Below are 19,442 nucleotides of genomic sequence, written 5' to 3'. Positions count from 1 at the left end.
TAAGAATATACCTCCCTGCAATTCCTTGAGAAGATGACCCGAGGTTTAAATACTTGGTTATCAATTTAAAAGGGGTTTGTTACTTGTGACAACCAAAACGTTTGTACGAAGGGATTTTTGTTGGTTTAGAAACTATATCTACAATGCGACTGTTTCTATGAAATTCTTTACTGGCAAAAATCCTAACGTCAGTAATAGAGGGAGATTAAAATATAGCTTGTTTAGGGTCTAAATAGCATGTTTTCAACCATTAAGCACCATTAGGAAGGGAACACAAAACTATGCATTTTATATAAATAAGTGTGAAAGAATGTTGATAAAACCCCTCAAATTCTACACAAGGTAAACCCTAAAATTGGAGTTTATCAAATCTCCCCACACATAAACCAAGCATGTCCTCATGCTAAAGGTTACCAAAGAACATAGGAGAACGGAGTTTATTGAATGCAATTTACCTATATGGATGCAACTAATGCAAATGTACCTATGTACTTGGTCAAAGGTGCATGAACTCCCAAGAATATATTTATGAGCACATAGGGCCAAAATGACAAGATAATTCATGAACTCTACCAATTCAAACATCAAAGTGGAGTGTATATAACTTGCATGAAGAATGCTCATGAAAGCCGGTAACAAGGAATTGAGCATCAAACCCTCACCGGAAGTGTTTGCACTTTAGTCGCTCAAGTGTTTAGGATTGATTCACTCAATTCTCCTCTAATCATGCTTTCTAAGATTTGTGTTTTATCTAACAATCAACACTTATTCAATACATGCATACATATATCATGAGGTCTTTTCTTAGGTTGTAATGGGGCTAGGGTCAAGGTAAGGTTATATATAGCTAAGTGAGCTCGAAATTTGAATCTTTGATTAACATAAGCTTCCCACCTAACCTATACAACAACCTATAAAAATCTAAAACAAGCCTAACTACCCATTCTTCACTCTTTTTTTTTCACACACTCATGCATTCTTTTCTTGATCGCAACTCATGCACTGATCATTATTGGACTTCACTTTAGGGCATTTTGTCCCCTTTTTATTGCTTTTCTTTTTCTTTCTTTTTCTATTATTTTTTTCCTTTATTTTGTATATATATATATATTTTTTTTTTCTTTTTCGCAATAAAGTGTATACAAAAGTATCAATGCATATGGTTTTACATTTAATCAATACATGAGTATGTACCCAATTCCCATAATTTTCAATGAAAAACTCAAAATACACTTTTACCTTAACCAATGTCCCAAGTTTTCCCACACTTGAATGATACACACACTCACTAGCCTAAGCTAATCAAAAATCCAAGTTCAGGACATTTATTGTTTTTTGCTTAAAGGCTTGTAATGTGATAAAATTAAGAACAAGAAAGGATTAAAATAAGCTCAAGATTGGCTAACAATGGTTGATGAAAGGTAGGCTATTTGGGTAAGTGAGCTAAATGAAATGATGGCTTCAATCATATAAATGCATGTATACATGGAATAATGGACATAAAGAATCAAACAAATCAAAGATTACAATCATAGAAAGAGAATAGTCACACAAGAAGGAGAAATAGGTGGTTATATGATGTAACCATGCAGTTGGGCTCAAAACTCACATGCTTGTATTCTTAGCTCAAAAACCATGTTCCAGAATAAATTCTTTAAGCAAGATTAACACAAATTTTTTCTCAAATTGGTAGGGTGCCCTAAAGACGATTTCTCAAAAAAAAAAGTTATCACCCTAACCAAGTAGTCCTAACATGCAAAAAGTGTTCAAGTACAAAAATGAACCATGTAATTTATCCTAACTGATGAAAGAAAAATCAAAATCATGGGTGTTGAAAAGAAAAGGGTTGTTACCTATGGAAGTCGGTAACCGACCTCCCCACACTTAGAAGTTTGCACGGTCCTCCGTGCCATTGGTGATATGCAGAGTGGGATCGGGGTCACCATTTCCTCCATCCATATCTTGAGTGCTTGCTTCACTGTGGTCTGAAGCGGATCTGGAAGTGTCCAGCTCGTCCGTAGGTGGGTTAGTACAACCCCAAAGCTTCTTCAAGTAAGCAAATCGGCATTTGTTCCGCCGCTCATAATGGTCTATATTCTCATTGAGCTCCACAAGCAATTGATGGGTTGACTTATGTGGTCCTGATGAAGTGGTAGGAATGGTGGAAGGAAGAGCTATGTCAAGGCTTGTGGTGTCTGTGGGAGGCTGAAGATATTTCTCGCTCGGGACGATATCGCCTTTTGCTAGAACTAATGCTTTCATGTCCTTAGCCTCGCGGGGGACGCCAGCCGCAGCAACCAAATTGGATACCAAGGCGGAAAATGGTAGATTACCCTTGGTATGGACCCGATCCATCGCTTGTCGGATGAGGAGAGGGATGTTGACTGGCCTCTCCGTGAGGAAGCACCAGACAAGGAGGGCTAGGTCTGTCGTGATGGATGACTCATGGGTGCTTGGAAGTGCGTAGTGAGATAAGATCTGGGCCCATGCTCGAGTCTCCACAGTAAGTGAGCGTGCGTCAATGCACTTAGGCCGCATCCTGAGTCTCCCTTGGGTCCAAAATGTCTCTGGTTGGGCAATGACCCGAAGGATCGAGTCCCAATCAAACCGAAATTCATTGCGCTGATGTAGGACCTCTTGGTAACCATCCATCTCCTCCGGTACTGGTAAAATATTAAGCACCCCTTGGATAGCTTCCTCCGAAACCGGGACTTGCTTCCGGTGCACATAAACTGACTGAAGAGAAGGGGAGTGGTAGTTGGAGTAGAACTCCACTACCCAAGAAAGGTTGGCCTCCTGTGGTCTTCGCATTAGAAATCCCATTGTCGCCGCTCAATACGAGGCATGACATACTGAACAATGTGCGCCGTAGGGGCGAGTGGATGCTCAGAGTGATAATTTCTCTCAACCATAGCGGGGAACATGAGCTCACAGAAGCAGTTGGAAAACCTTGTGGGGTCCCGTGCCGGATTGTCCTTCTCTTGTTCATCAATATGAACAATCGTCTTCGCCTTCTTTGAGAGGGGCTTAGCTCCTAGTGTAGGGTACGCCTTGGCAGTTGATCTTTGGGTACCCTTTTAGTGGCCGACTTTTTCGATGCCTTCTCCTTGCCTTTTATGGTGGCCATTGATGAGCGGATAATTTATACGCTTTTAGGCATTATTTTTAGTATGTTTTTAGTATATTTTAATTAGTTTTTATTATATTTTTATTAGTTTTTATTTAAAAATTACATTTCTGGAATTTACTATGAGTTTGTGTATTTTTTTGTGATTTCAGGTATTTTCTGGCTGAAATTGAGGGACCTGAGCAAAAATCTGATTCAGAGGCTGAAAAAGGACTGCAGATGCTGTAGGATTCTGACCTCCCTGCACTCAAAGTGGATTTTCTGGAGCTACAGAAGCTCAATTGGCGCACTCTCAATTGCGTTGGAAAGTAGACATCCTGGGCTTTCCAGCAATATATAATAGTCTATACTTTGCTCGAGATTTGATGGCCCAAACCGGCGTTCCAAGTCAGCTCAAGAATTCTGGCGTTTAACTCCAAAACTGGCACAAAAGCTGGAGTTAAACGCCCAAACTGGCACAAAAGCTGGAGTTTAACTCCAAGAAAAGTCTCTACACATGGAAGCTTCAATGCTCAGTCCAAGCACACACCAAGTGGGCCCGGAAGAATATTTCTGCATTAATTACTGATTTCTGTAAATCCTAGGCTACTAGTTCTCTATAAATAGGACCTTTTACTATTGTATTTTAAACAATCTTTGGACGTTTAGTCCCTAGACCTTGGAGGCTGGCCATTCGGCCATGCTTACACTATTATCACTTATGTATTTTCAACGGTGGAGTTTCTACACACCATAGATTAAGGTGTGGAGCTCTGCTGTTCTTCATGAATTAATACAAAGTACTATTGTTTTTCTATTCAACTCAAGTCTATTTCTTCTCCAAGATATTCATTCGCACCCAAGAACATAATGAATGTGATGATTATGTGACACTCATCACCATTCTCACCTATGAACGCGTGACTGACAACCACTTCCATTCTACATGCAAACAAGCTTGAATGCGTATCTCTTGGGTTTCTAATCTAAGATTGGAACCTTCGTGGTATAGGCTAGAATTATTGGCGGTCATTCTTGAGATCCGGAAAGTCTAAACCTTGTCTGTGGTATTCCGAGTAGGATCTGGGAAGGGATGACTGTGACGAGCTTCAAACTCGCGATTGTGGGGCGTGTGACAGATGCAAAAAGGATCAATGGATCCTATTCCGACATGCTCGAGAACCGACAGATGATTAGCCATGCGGTGACAGCGCATTTGGAACGTTTTCACTGAGAGGACGGAAAGTAGCCATTGACAACGGTGATGCCCAACATAAAGCTTGCCATGGAAAGGAGTATGAATGATTGGAAGAAGGCAATAAGAAAGCAGAGGTTCAGGAGGAACAAAGCATCTTCATACGCTTATCTAAAATTCCAACCAAAGAATTACATAAGTATCTCTATGTTTATTTTGTGTTTTATTTATCTTTTAATTATCAATTCTCCATCACCATCTGAATTAGCCTGACTGAGATTTACAAGGTGACCATAGCTTGCTTCAAGCCAACAGTCTCCGTGGGATCGACCCTTACTCACGTAAGGTTTATTACTTGGATGACCCAGTGCACTTGCTGGTTAGTTGTGCAGAATTGTGACAAAGTGTGATTCACGTTTAAGAGCTCCAAGTCCTTTGGTTCCATTGTTGATGATCACAATTTTGCATACCATGTTTTTGGCGCCGTTGTCGGGGATTGTTCGAGTTTGGACAACTGACGGTTCATCTTGTTGCTTAGATTAGGTACTTTTCAGAATTTTTAAGAATAAATTCTAGAGTTTCAAGGTGATGTTCTTAGCATCACAAAAGCTGATTGATTCTCATCAATTTAGCTGCTGAATGTAATGTCCTGCTGAAACTTGGCCAAACATGTCTAATCTTTTTACACTGAAGCTTTAGACTAACATTACATGATTCCTGGAATTCTCATTAAAAGTTTTAAATCTCTTTATTTTCTTTTCCATATAAGTTTCGAAAATCACAAAAAAAAATTTATAAAATCATAAAAATCAAAAGTATTTTATGTTTCTTGTTTGAGTCTGGTATCAATTTTTAAGTTTGGTGTCAATTGCATTCTTCTTGCATTTTTCGAAAACATGCAATATGTTCTTCATTAATCTTCAAGTTGTTCTTGATGATTTCATTGCTCTGATCTTTAAATTCTCTTGTTTTGTGTGTTTTATTGTTTTTCATATGAATTCTCAATTTCTTAGTGTCTCTTATATGAAAATTCTTAAGTTTGGTGTCTTGCATGCATTGTTTATTTGATCTTAGTTGCATTTTTATTGTTTCTCATCATTAAAAATTCAAAAATTTTTTTTTTTCAAAACTATGTCTTTTCAAGTCAATAATACAGAGAATTGAAGATTCAGAACATTCAGCAGAGGAATCAAACAGAAAAAGCTGGGCGTTCAAAACGCCCAGTGAAGAAGGAAAACTGGCGTTTAAACGCCAGCCAGGGTACCTGGCTGGGCGTTTAACGCCAGAAGGACACAAGAGGGAAGATTTTGTTTTTAATTCAAATTTTTTTCAAATCTTCATATTTTTTCAAAATCAAATCTTTTTTAAATCACATATTTTCAATCATATCTCTTCAAAATCAATTTCTTTCCATTTTTTTTAATTTTCGAAAATCCTTGTTATAATTAAAGATTTACTTCAAAAGTTTCAAGTTGTTACTTGCCTATTAAGAAAGGATCAAACTTTAAATTTTAGAATCATATCTTTTAATTTCTTATTAGTCAAGTAATCAACTTTAATTTTAAAAACTTTCTTTTTCTAAATTGATTTTCAATCATATCTTCTCAATCATATCTTCTCAATCACATCTTTTTTAAAATTAACTCTCAATCATATCTTCTTGATTTCTAATTTCAAAATTTTTTTCAAAAATCACTTAATTTCTTTCCCAATCTTAATTTTCGAAAATCATCAATAAAATTTTCAAAATTTCTTTTAATTATTTCAAAATCTTTTACTTTAATTTCGAAAATTCTTCCCCTCTTCTCACATCCTTCTATTTAAAGGACCAACACTCTTCCTCAAGGTGCAATTCGAACTCCCTCCTTCTTTATATGTTCGAATTCTCTTCTATCTACCTCCTCCTTCTATTCTTCCTTTCCTCTGACACCTCAAGAATCTCTATACTGTGACATAGAGGATTCCCTACTTTTTTGTTCTCTTCTCTTTCATATGAGCAGGAACAAAGATAAAGGCATACTTGTTCAAGCTGATCCTGAACCTGAAAGGACCTTGAAGAGAAATCTAAGAGAAGCTAAAGAACATCTCTCTTTAGAGGGCCTAACAGAGCTTTTCAAGGAAGAAGAAACCATGGCAGCCGAAAATAACAATGCCAACAATGCAAGAAAGGTGCTTGGTGACTTTACTGCATCTACTCCCGACTTCTATGGGAGAAGCATCTCAATCTCTGCCATTGGAGCAAACAACTTTAAGCTAAAGCCTCAATTAGTTTCTCTAATGCAACATAATTGCAAGTTTCATGGACTTCCATTGGAAGATCCTCATCAGTTCTTAGCTGAATTCTTGCAAATCTGTGACACTGTCAAGACCAATGGGGTTGACCATGAAGTCTACAGACTTATGCTTTTTCCTTTTGCTGTAAGAGACAGAGCTAGGACATGGTTGGACTCACAACCTAAAGAAAGCCTGAACTCTTGGGAAAAGCTAGTCAATGCCTTCTTGGCAAAGTTCTTTCCACCTCAAAAATTGAGCAAGCTTAGAGTGGAAGTCCAAACTTTCAGACAGAAGGAAGGTGAATCCCTCTATGAAGCTTGGGAAAGATACAAGCAATTAATCAGAAGATGTCCTTCTGACATGCTTTCTGAATGGAGCATCATAGGAATTTTCTATGATGGTCTGTCTGAACTATCCAAGATATCATTGGATAGCTCTGCTAGAGGATCTCTTCATCTGAAGAAGATGCCTGCAGAAGCTCAGGAACTCATTAAAATGGTTGCAAATAACCAATTCATGTACACTTCTGAAAAGAATCCTGTGAATAATGGGACAAATCAGAAGAAAGGAGTTCTTGAGATTGATACTCTGAATGCCATATTGGCTCAGAATAAAATATTGACCTAACAAGTCAATATGATTTTTCAGAGTCTGTTTGAAATGCAAGTAGCAACAGGCAGTACTAAGGAAGCTTCCTCTGAAGAAGAAGCTTATGATCCTGAGAACCCAGCAATGGAAGAGGTGAATTACATGGGAGAACCCTATGGAAACACCTATAATCCTTCATGGAGAAATCATCCAAATCTCTCATGGAAGGATCAACAGAGACCTCAACAAGGTTTCAACAACAATAATGGTGGAAGAAACAAGTTTAGCAATAGCAAGCCTTTTCCATCATCTTCTCAGCAACAGACAGAGAACTCTAAACAGAGCCACTCTGATTTAGCAACCATTGTCTCTGATCTAATCAAAACCACTCAAAGTTTCATGACTGAAACAAGGTCCTCCATTAGAAATTTGGAGGCACAAGTGGGTCAGCTGAGTAAGAAAATTACTGAACTCCCTCCTAGTACTCTCCCAAGCAATACAGAAGAGAATCCAAAGAGAGAGTGCAAGGCCATAAACACGTCTCACATGGCCAAACCTGGAGAGGAGGAAGAGGCAGTGATATCCACTGAGGAAGACCTCAATGGACGTCCACTGACCTCCATGGAGTTCCCTAAAGAGGAACCATGGGAATCTGAGACTCACATTGAGACCATAGAGATTCCATTGAATTTACTTCTGCCATTCATGAGCTCTGATGAGTATTCTTCCTCTGAAGAGGATGAAGATGTTACTGAAGAGCAAGTTGCTAAGTACCTTGGAGCAATCATAAAGCTAAATGCCAAGTTGTCTGGTAATGAGACTTGGGAGGATGAACCTCCATTGCTCATCAAAGAACTGGATGACTTGACTAGGCAGAAATTACCTCTGAAGAGACAAGACCCTGGAAAATTCTCCATCTCTTGTACCATAGGCACCATGACCTTTGAGAAGGCTTTGTGTGACCTGGGATCAAGTATAAACCTTATGCCTCTCTCTGTAATGGAGAAGCTAGGGATCATTGAGGTACAAGCTGCAAGAATCTCACTGGAGATGGCAGACAATTCAAAGAAATAGGCTTATGGACTTGTAGAGGATGTCTTGGTAAAGGTTGAAGACCATTACATCCCTGCTGATTTCATAATCATAGAGACTGGGAAGTGTATGGATGAATCCATCATCCTTGGCAGACCCTTCCTAGCCACAGCAAAAGCTGTGATTGATGTTGACAGAGGAGAATTGATCATTCAAGTGAATGAAGACTCCCTTGTATTTAAAGCTCAAGGATATCCCTCTGTCACCATGGAGAGGAAGCATGAAGAGCTTCTCTCAATACAGAGTCAAACAGAGCCCCCACAGTCAAACTCTAAGTTTGGTGTTGGGAGGCCACAACCAAACTTTAAGTTTGGTGTTGAACCCCCACATTCAAACTCTAAGTTTGGTGTTGGGAGGTTCCAACATTGCTCTGAACATCTGTGAGGCTCCATGAGAGCCACTGTCAAGCTATTGACATTAAAGAAGCGCTTGTTGGGAGGCAACCCAATCTTTAACTATCTATATTAAATTTCTATTTTCTTTTGTTATTTTATGTTTTCTGTAGGTTGATGATCATGTGAAGTCACAAAAATAATTAAAAAAGCAAAAATAGAAGGAAAAACAGAATGAAAAATAGAACACCCAGGAGGAGAAACTTACTGGCGTTTAAACGCCAGTAAGGGTAGCAAAATGGGCGTTAAACGCCCAGTCTGGCACCATTCTGGGCGTTTAACGCCAGAAATGGGCACCAGACTGGCGTTTAACGCCAGGAATGGGCAAGAAGCTGGCGTTAAACACCAGAAATGGGCAGCAGCCTGGCGTTAAACGCCAGGATTGACAGCAAGGGGCGTTTTGCACGCCACATGGTGCAGGGATGAGAAATCCTTGACACCTCAGGATCTATGGACCCCACAGGATCCCCACCTACCCCACCTCTCTTTCTCTTCTTCACCCATTCACCATTCACCAATCACCTCAATACCTCTTTCCCAAAAACCCCTCACCTATCAAATCCCACCATTCTCTTCACCACTCACATCCATCCTTCATAAAACCCCACCTACCTCACCATGCAAATTCAAACCACTTCCCCACCCAAACCCACCCATAATGGCCGAACCATACCCCCCTCTCCACTCCTATATAAACCCATCTTCACTCCTTCATTTTTCACACAACCTAAACACTACTTCTCCCCCTTGGCCGAAACACAAAGCCCCCTCCATCTCCTCTATTTCTTCTTCTTCTACTCTCTTCTTTCTTCTTTTGCTCAAGGACGAGTAACCTTCTAAGTTTGGTGTGGTAAAAGCTAAAGCTTTTTTGTTTTTCCATAACCATTTATGGTACCAAAGGCCGGAGAAACCTCTAGAAAGAGGAAAGGAAAGGCAAAAGCTTCCACCTCCGAGTCATGGGAGATGGAGAGATTCCTCTCAAAGGTGCATCAAGACCACTTCTATGAAGTTGTGGCCAAGAAGAAGGTGATCCCCGAGGTCCCATTTAAGCTCAAAAAGGGCGAATATCCAGAGATCCGACATGAGATCCGAAGAAGAGGTTGGGAAGTTCTCACCAACCCCATTCAACAAGTCGGAATCTTAATGGTTCAAGAGTTCTATGCCAATACATGGATCACCAAGAACCATGATCAAAGTGTGAACCTGGACCCTAAGAATTGGCTTACAATGGTCCGAGGAAAATACTTAGACTTTAGTCCGGAAAATGTAAGGTTGGCATTCAACTTGCCCATGATGCAAGGAGATGCACACCCATACACTAGAAGGGTCAAATTTGATCAAAGGTTGGACCAAGTCCTCATGGACATATGTGAAGAGGGCGCTCAATGGAAGAGAGATTCAAGAGGGAAGCCAATTCAACTAAGAAGGCATGACCTCAAGCCCGTGGCTAGGGGATGGTTAGAGTTCATCCAACACTCAGTCATTCCTACTAGTAACCGGTCTGAAGTTACTATAGACCGGGCTATCATGATTCATAGCATCATGATTAGAGAGGAAGTAGAAGTTCATGAGGTTATATCCCAAGAACTCTACAATGTGGCGGACAAGTCCTCCACTATGGCAAGGTTAGCCTTCCCTCATCTCATTTGTCACCTCTGCAATTCAGCTGGAATTGACATAGAGGAAGACATCCTCATTGATGAGGACAAGCCCATCACTAAGAAAAGGATGGAGCAAACAAGAGATCCCACTTATGGATAAGAGCATGAGGAAACTCCTCATCATGAAATCCCTGAGATGCCTCAAGGGATGCATTTTCCTCCACAAAACTATTGGGAGCAAATCAACACCTCCCTAGGAGAATTAAGTTCCAACATGGGACAATTAAGGGTGGAGCACCAAGAGCATTCCATCCTCCTCCATGAAATTAGAGAAGACCAAAGAACCATGAGAGAGGAACAACAAAGGCAAGGAAGAGACATTGAGGAGCTCAAGCACTCCATAAGATCTTCAAGAGGAAGAACAAGCCGCCATCACTAAGGTGGACCCGTTCTTTAATTTCCTTATTCTTTATTTTCTATTTTTCGAAAATTGTGCTTTATGTTTATTTATGTTTGTGTCTTTATTACATGATCATTAGTGTCTTAGTGTCTATGCCTTGAAGCTATGAAAATGAATCCATCACCTTTCTTAAAAGAAAATGTTTTTAATTGAAAAAGAAAAAGAAGTGCATGAATTTCAAATTTTAAAACAGTTTAATTATTTTGATGTGGTGGCAATACTATTATTTTTCTGAATGAATGCTTGAATAGTGCATATTTTTAAATTTGATTGTTTATGAATGTTAAAATTGTTGGCTCTTGAAAGAATGATGGAAAAGGAGAAATGTTGTTGATAATCTGAAAAATCATAAAAATGATTCTTGAAGCAAGAAAAAGCAGTGAAAAGCTTGCAGAAAAAAAAAAGAGAAAAGAAAAGCAAGCAGAAAAAGCCAATACCCCTTTAAACCAAAAGGCAAGGGTGATAAAAAGGATCCAAGGCTTTGAGCATCAGTGGATAGGAGCGCCCACAGGAATAAAATCCTGGCCTAAGCGGCTAAACCAAGCTGTCCCTAACCATGTGCTTGTGGCGTGAAGGTGTCAAGTGAAAACTTGAGACTGAGCGGTTAAAGTCGAGGTCCAAAGCAAAAAGAAGAGTGTGCTTAAGAACCCTGGACACCTCTAATTGGGGACTCTAGCAAAGCTGAGTCACAATCTGAAAAGGTTCACCCAGTTATGTGTCTGTGGCATTTATGTATCCAGTGGTAATACTGGAAAACAAAGTAGTTAGGGCCACGGCCAAGACTCATAAAGTAGCCATGTTCAAGAATCAACATACTTAACTAAGAGAATCAATAAGACTATCTGGATTTTGAGTTCCTATAGATGCCAATCATTCTGAACTTCAAGGGATAAAGTGAGATGCCAAAACTGTTCAGAAGCAAAAAGCTAAAAGCCCCGCTCATCCAATTAATACTGATCTTCATAGATGTTTTTGGAATTCATTGTATATTCACTTCTTTTTATCCTATTTGATTTTCAGTTGCTTGGGGACAAGCAACAATTTAAGTTTGGTATTGTGATGAGCGGATAATTTATACGCTTTTAGGCATTGTTTTTAGTATGTTTTTAGTATATTTTAATTAGTTTTTTTTATATTTTTATTAGTTTTTATTTAAAAATCATATTTCTGGACTTTACTATGAGTTTGTGTGTTTTTCTGTGATTTCAGGTATTTTTTGGCTGAAATTGAGGGACCTGAGCAAAAATCTGATTCAGAGGCTGAAAAAGGACTGCAGATGCTGTTGGATTCTGACCTCCCTGCACTCAAAGTGGATTTTCTGGAGCTACAGAAGCCCAATTGGCGCTCTCTTAATTGCGTTGGAAATTAGACATCCTGGGCTTTCCAACAATATATAATAGTCCATACTTTGCCCGAGATTTGATGGCCCAAATCGGCGTTCCAAGTCAGCTCAAGAATTCTGGCATTTAACTCCAAAACTGGCACAAAAGCTGGAGTTAAACGCCCAAACTGGCACAAATGCTGGCATTTAACTCCAAGAAAAGTCTCTACACATGGAAGCTTCAATGCTCAGCCCAAGCACACACCAAGTGGGCCCGAAAGGAGATTTCTGCATTAATTACTGATTTCTGTAAACCCTAGGCTACTAGTTCTCTATAAATAGGACCTTTTACTATTTTATTTTAAACAATCTTTGGACGTTTAGTCCCTAGACCTTGGAGGCTGGCCATTCGGCCATGCTTACACTATTATCACTTATGTATTTTTAACGGTGGAGTTTCTACACACCATAGATTAAGGTGTGGAGCTCTGCTGTTCTTCATGAATTAATACAAAGTACTATTGTTTTTCTATTCAACTCAAGTCTATTTCTTCTCCAAGATATTCATTCGCACCCAAGAACATGATGAATGTGATGATTATATGACACTCATCACCATTCTCACCTATGAACGCGTGACTGACAACCACTTCCGTTCTACATGCAAACAAGCTTGAATGCGTATCTCTTGGGTTTCTAATCTAAGATTGGAACCTTCGTGGTATAGGCTAGAATTATTGGCGGTCATTCTTGAGATCCGGAAAGTCTAAACCTTGTCTGTGGTATTTCGAGTAGGATCTGGGAAGGGATGACTGTGATGAGCTTCAAACTCGCGATTGTGGGGCGTGTGACAGACGCAAAAAGGATCAATGGATCCTATTCCGACATGATCGAGAACCGACAGATGATTAGTCGTGCGGTGACAGCGCATTTGGAACGTTTTCACTGAGAGGACGGGAAGTAGCCATTGACAACGGTGATGCCCAACATAAAGCTTGCCATGGAAAGGAGTATGAATGACTGGAAGAAGGCAATAGGAAAGCAGAGGTTCTGGAGGAACAAAGCATCTTCATACGCTTATCTGAAATTCCAACCAAAGAATTACATAAGTATCTCTATCTTTATTTTGTGTTTTATTTATCTTTTAAATATCAATTCTCCATCACCATCTGAATTAGCCTGACTGAGATTTAGAAGGTGACCATAGCTTGCTTCAAACCGACAGTCTCCGTGGTATCGACCCTTACTCACGTAAGGTTTATTACTTGGACGACCCAGTGCACTTGCTGGTTAGTTGTGTGGAATTGTGACAAAGTGTGATTCACGTTTAAGAGCTCCAAGTCCTTTGGCGCCATTGTTGATGATCACAATTTCGTGCACTAGCCATCTTGAAAAAGGAAGGAAAAGAGGAAACATTAAACCCAAAGAATCAAATTAGAGAATAACATGCAAGTGAAAAGTAATGTCCAAAAGGAATAGTGCGTCTTGAGGACATGACAGCTGCAACATGTGAACAAGACAAGAATATGATCATGGGTCATATCACTTAGCATTGGATGCAAGAGTGAGAGAAGCATGCAATAAGGCATGAGAAGGATAGCTCAAGCATCAATAATAATGAGGAAGCAAGTCAGGGGTAATGAGTATAAGAATGGTAAACATGAAGCAAAATAGGCCTAATGCACTTAAAGAAGAGCAAGTGTATGAAGAAGAAGCACCAAGTTAAGAGCATAAAGTCAAATTGAACCAAAATGGTATAGGTGCCTTTCAACAAACACTTGGTGGGCAATATTCAAATAATGAGCAAGTAGGAAAAATTCAAACAAATAATACCCCAAATAGAATACCCATTATCCTAACCATACCACATTACACAATTAAACCAAGTAAAATAAAAATATCCAACCAATGCAAGTCATAGCTCAAAGTACAACACCCATGGAAAATATAAATAGAAAGAAAATAAGCAAACAAGAACAAGTTAACCAAAATGCAACTAAGAAGAAATGGAAGAGAGAAAATAAGTGCAACCAATAAGAGAAAGATGTAAAAATAAGACAAAAAGAAGTAGGGGAAGGAGTAGAACCTTGAGAAGAGGAAGAGGACAAGGTAGAGTGTAAGTGATAATAAGAGAGGGGGGAGGAGGAAAGAGGGGAGAAAAAGGTATGGGACCGCCAGAGGTGGTGGTCACCGGTGGTTGTGGTGGGAAGATGGGAGAAGAAAGGAAGAAGCAATGGAAGAAGAGAATTGAAGAAACAAAACAAGGCGCGCGCTGCATATCAGGTGCGTCTGGGACGCGACGCGTGCGCGCCATCCACGCGTACGCGTGGATGAGAAAACAGAGAAGTGACACGTAGGCGTCCCCCACGCATATGCGTGGGCTGCAGAAATGGGAGAAGACGCGTACGGGTCAAGTGACATGCATGCGTGGACCAAGTTGTGCCTCGCGCACAAAGGCAGCATAAGGTTCGCACAACTCTCTAATTTTTGTACCAGGAGTTGGCTACAGCACAATTGACGCACGCGCGTCCCCTACGCACACGCGTGGATGGCGATATTGGTGACCGACGTGTAAGCGTCGCCCACACTTACACGTGGGTGGCAGTTGTGCCGCCCGCACAATTCTCGCACAAATCAGGCATAACTCTCAGGTTTTTGTACCAGAGATCCAGAATTCGCAATCGACACGTACGCATCGCCCATGCTTGCGCGTGGGTGTGCGAAATGGACAAGGGACGCGTAAGCGTTACCGATGCTTGCGCGTGGGGAGCATTTGTGCTCCCAACACCAAACGCGCACAAATGTCGTACAACTCTCTAGTTTTAGTACCAGGAGCTGTGGAAACGCGTCGACGCGCACGCGTCTCCCACGCTTGCGCATGGGTTGACCTCTTTTTTTTTTATACACATGAGGAGGGGCAATTATAGCACAAATTGGTAGTAATGCATGCTAAAAAGGGTCAAAAACACCCAAAATTTTATGTAACACTCAAGATTAAGCATTTTCTCAACATCCCAATTCAACCACCAAAATCAATGAAATCCTCATGAGCATCTTAATAATGATGAAACAAAATCAAGCATGTTGAAAAAATTCACAAAATCAAACAATTACCAAATTCACAATGACTCTAAAGGCTATAAGCAAGCAACTATGTACAATGGAAGATCATACCATGGTGGGGTGTCTCCCACCTAACACTTTTCTTTAACGTCCTTAAGTTAGACGGTCATGAGCTCAGAACTCTTCGCCTTTGGGTGTGTCCTCAAGAAGGAACACCTCAACCTCTTTGTTGCTTTTCATCTTCTCTCTATGATAAAGCTTTAGACGATGACCATTAACTTTGAAGATTTTGGGGCTTGAAGGGTGACTCAGGTGTAAGACCCCATATGGCTCAGCTTTCTCCACTCTATAAGGACCTTCCCACCTTGATCTTAACTTGCCTGGCACCAATCTTAACCTAGAGTTATAAAGGAGGACTAGCTCCCTAGCTCTAAACTCTCTCCTTTTGATGTTTTTATCATGCACTGCCTTTATTCTCTCTTTGTAGAGCCTTGAATTCTCATAGGCTTCCAATCGAAGACACTCAAGCTCCACCAACTGTAACTTCCTTTCGACTCTGGCCCCCCAAATACTGAGTTGCATTTTTTTAAGGCCCAATACGCCTTATGTTCTACCTCCACCGGGAGATGGCAAGCCTTCCCATAGACTAACCGGAACAGGCCCATACCAATTGGTGCCTTATAAGCCGTCCGGTAAGCCCAAAGCGCATCTCCGAGCTTAGAACTCCAATCCCTCCTATAATGCTTCACAATCTTTTCCAATATGCGCTTGATTTCCCGGTTAGAGACTTCGGCTTGGCCATTTGTTTGGGGGTGGTATGCCTGGCCACCTTGTGAATGATGCCATACTTCTTCATCAGCCCTGTCATCCTTTTGTTACAAAAATGAGAGCCTTGATCACTCACGATTGCTCGTGGTGATCCAAAGCGGCAAATGATGTTATTCCGAACAAAAGAAAGAACCATATTAGTATCATCAGTTCAGGTGGGAATCACCTCCACCCACTTGGAAACATAGTCAACAGCTAGCAGAATATATATGAAACTATTAGAGTTTGGAAAAGGACCCATGAAGTCAATACCCCAAACATAAAAAATTTTGCAAAACAACATTGTTTGTTGGGGTATCTCATTCTTCTTGGAGATATTTCCAAACCTAAGGCATTGTGGACAAGAGATACAAAAGAGAGATGCATCCTTGAAAAGTGTAGGCCACCAAAATCCGCAGTCTAAGACCTTTCTAGAAGTTCTTTGAGGACCAAAGTGGCCGCTACCCTCAGAAAAGTGGCAAGCCTCCAAAATAGATTGAAACTCGGATTGTGGTATACACCTCCTAATTATTTGATCGGCACCACATCGCCACAAATATGGGTCATCCCATACATAATATTTGGATTTGCTTTTGAGCTTATCCTTTTGATGTTGAGAAAAATCGAGAGGAAGGGTGCGAGCAACAAAGTAATTAGCAATGGGTGCATACCAAGGGATCACCTCGGATATTGCTAGCAAGCCCTCAAGAGGAAATGTATTATTGATAGGAGTGGAATCGCCCGTTGTGTGCTCTAGGCGACTCAAGTGGTCCGCCACTAAATTTTGAGAACCATTCCTATCTTTGATCTCTAGGTCAAATTCTTGCAAAAGCAATACCCATCGGATCAACCTTGGTTTCGATTCTCTCTTGGCCAACAAATACTTCAACGCCATATGGTCCAAATATACTACCACCTTAGAGCTAAGTAAATAAGCCCGGAATTTATCCAAGGCAAAGACAATTGCTAACAATTCCTTCTCGGTGGTAGTATAGTTAGACTGGGCTCCATCTAAAGTCTTAGAGGCATAGGCAATGACATAAGGATTTTTACCCTCGTGCTGAGCTAGCGCCGCTCTCACCGCATAGTTTGATGCATCACACATGATCTCGAATGACCTACTCCAGTCAAGCCTTCTCACAATAGGAGCTTGGGTCAAGGAAATCTTTAGCTTGTCAAATGCCTCCATGCACTCTTCATTCAAATCAAATTCCACATCTCTTTGCAACAACCGAGAGAGAGGTAATGCCACCTTACTAAAGTCCTTGATGAAACACCGGTAGAAACCTGCTTGACCAAGAAAAGCACGGACTTTCCTCACAGAAGAGGGGTAAGGCAAACTAAAAATAACATCGACCTTTATCGGATCAACAGAAATACCATCATTAGAGACGATGTGACCTAAAACAATACCTTGTCTCACCATAAAGTGGCATTTTTCAAAGTTGAGCACAAGGTTTGAGTTAATAAACCTCTCTAATACTTTTGCAAGGTTATCCAAACAAAGGTCAAAGGAGTCCCCATAAACACTAAAATCGTCCATAAACACCTCCATGCAATGCTCCTGAAGATCCGCAAATATACTCATCATACACCTTTGGAACGTAGCCGGTGCGTTGCACAAGCCAAATGGCATTCTTTTATATGCATATGTTCCGAAGGGACATATGAAAGTGGTTTTCTCTTAGTCTTCTAGAGCAATATAGATTTGGAAATAACCAGAGTAGCCATCTAGGAAACAGTAATGAGATTTACCACACAAGCGATCAAGCATCTGATCGATGAATGGCAACGGAAAGTGATCCTTCCTAGTGGCCAAGTTCAAGCGCCTATAGTCGACACAGACCATCCATGAGTTTTGGACCCTTGTGACTATAAGCTCCCCATTCTCATTCTTGATTATAGTAACACCATATTTCTTTGGAACCACTTGCACGGGGCTCACCCACTCACTATCCGAAATCGGATAAATAATGTTGGCTTCTAACAACCGGGTGACCTCCTTCTTCACAACCTCTAGAATGGTAGGATTTAGACACCTTTGAGATTTTCGAATGGGTTTGGCTCCTTCTTCTAGGAAAATGCGGTGTTCACATACTTGAGGGCTTATGCCAACTAAGTTTGCCAGACTCCACCCAATAGCCCTCTTGTTTCTCCTCAAGACATGAAGCAACCTCTCCTCTTGTTGGGAGGTAAGCTCCTTTGTAATAATCACCGGGAGCTTTTGATTCTCTTCAAGAAATGCATATTTTAGGTGGGGGTGGAAGTGGTTTCAAATCCACACTTGGTTCATGACTTGGCACTTGATCATCCAGTAGCACCGGAGGTGGTAAGGTGTCTTCTTCACATAGATGGGAACTCCCCACACTTGGGTCTTGAATCATACTCTTTCCATCAAGACTATCACGGTGGACTTCGGCCACCACATTATCAATCATATCACATCAGAAGATAGAATGGTCCTCCGGTGGATGTCTAATGGCTTCATCAAGATTAAAGCTCACCGCTCTTCTATCAATCTCAAAAGAGTAGGTACCCGAAAAAGCATCCAATTTAAATCGAGAGGTCTTCAAAAAAGGCCTCCCAAGCAAGATAGGTGATGTCCTTCCGGAGTCACTAGGGGGAATCTCAAGAATATGGAAATCAATTGCAAAGACTAACCCTTTTATACTCACTAGAACATCCTCCGCAATGCCAACTACAGAAATTATGCTTTTATCCGCCAAAACAAACCGGACGGCCGACCATTTCAACGGTGGAAGCTTCAAGACCTCATAAACAGACAAAGGCATAATGCTCACACAAGCGCCTAGATCATACATGCAATCAACAAATTGCACCCCGTCTATAGTGCAAGTGACTAGGCAAGGACCGGGGTCACCACACTTCTCCGGCATACCACCCATTAGAGCAGAAATTGAGCTTTCCAATAGCATAGTTTCTAAATCATGGATCTTCTCCTTGTTCATGCATAAATCCTTTAGAAACTTGGCATATTTAGGGACTTGGCGAATAGCATCAAAGAGAGGAATGGTTACCTCAACTTTCTTAAATATCTCCACCATCTTGGGATCTAGCTCCACTTGCTTCTTGGGCTTCCTTGCCAATGTGGGAAATGGAATTGGAGTAGCTTCTTGCAAGACATTTCCATCCTTAGGAATTCCACCCCTTGGTTGAGCAATCACTTCTTCAACTACCTCTTGGGCCTCATCCTCCTCTTCAATTTCTTCTACCTCAACAACATCCTCATCTTGAGTGACTCCTCTTGGGATTAGCTCATTGGGACTCCTCTCTTACAATTTGGTGCCGGACCTCAAGGTGATGGCATTGATGCCACCCTTGGGGTTGGGTAAAGGTTGAGAAGGTAGTGCACTAGAGCTTGAGCATTGAACATTAGAGGTAGAGGTTGGTGGTAAATTTTGATAGATACATGAGCCTAATTTTAGGGTTGATGGTTAAGGATCTTTATCCTTGTCACTAACCACAATATGATAATTGCAAGGATCAATCCCATTAAATCATCCTCTAACAAGTAAAGGAAAA

General features: G+C 40.7%; 1 protein-coding gene and 1 non-coding gene across 2 annotated transcripts; both read right to left on the bottom strand.

Moving 5' to 3' along the window:
- Positions 1–6,833: 6,833 nt before the first annotated feature.
- Positions 6,834–6,941, bottom strand: LOC148565644 (small nucleolar RNA R71). Its single transcript, XR_015885580.1, has one exon. It is a non-coding gene; the product is annotated as a small nucleolar RNA R71 (small nucleolar RNA).
- Positions 6,942–18,343: 11,402 nt separating this feature from the next.
- Positions 18,344–18,805, bottom strand: LOC148565643 (uncharacterized). The gene has a single exon (XM_088487202.1). The coding sequence runs from the start codon at positions 18,803–18,805 to the stop codon at positions 18,344–18,346; it is 462 nt and encodes a 153-aa protein (XP_088343328.1).
- Between the last annotated feature and the right edge of the window lie 637 nt (positions 18,806–19,442).

The sequence above is a fragment of the Arachis ipaensis genome, chromosome B5, assembly GCF_059453495.1.
Source record: "Arachis ipaensis isolate K30076 ecotype BB chromosome B5, ASM5945349v1, whole genome shotgun sequence".
NCBI lineage: Eukaryota > Viridiplantae > Streptophyta > Magnoliopsida > Fabales > Fabaceae > Arachis > Arachis ipaensis.
This window is presented reverse-complemented; position numbering and strand designations above follow the sequence as displayed.

Excerpts from the sequence above, each read along its gene's own strand:
- LOC148565643 (XM_088487202.1), bottom strand. The coding sequence starts at position 18,805 with ATGGGTGGTATGCCGGAGAAGTGTGGTGACCCCGGTCCTTGCCTAGTC.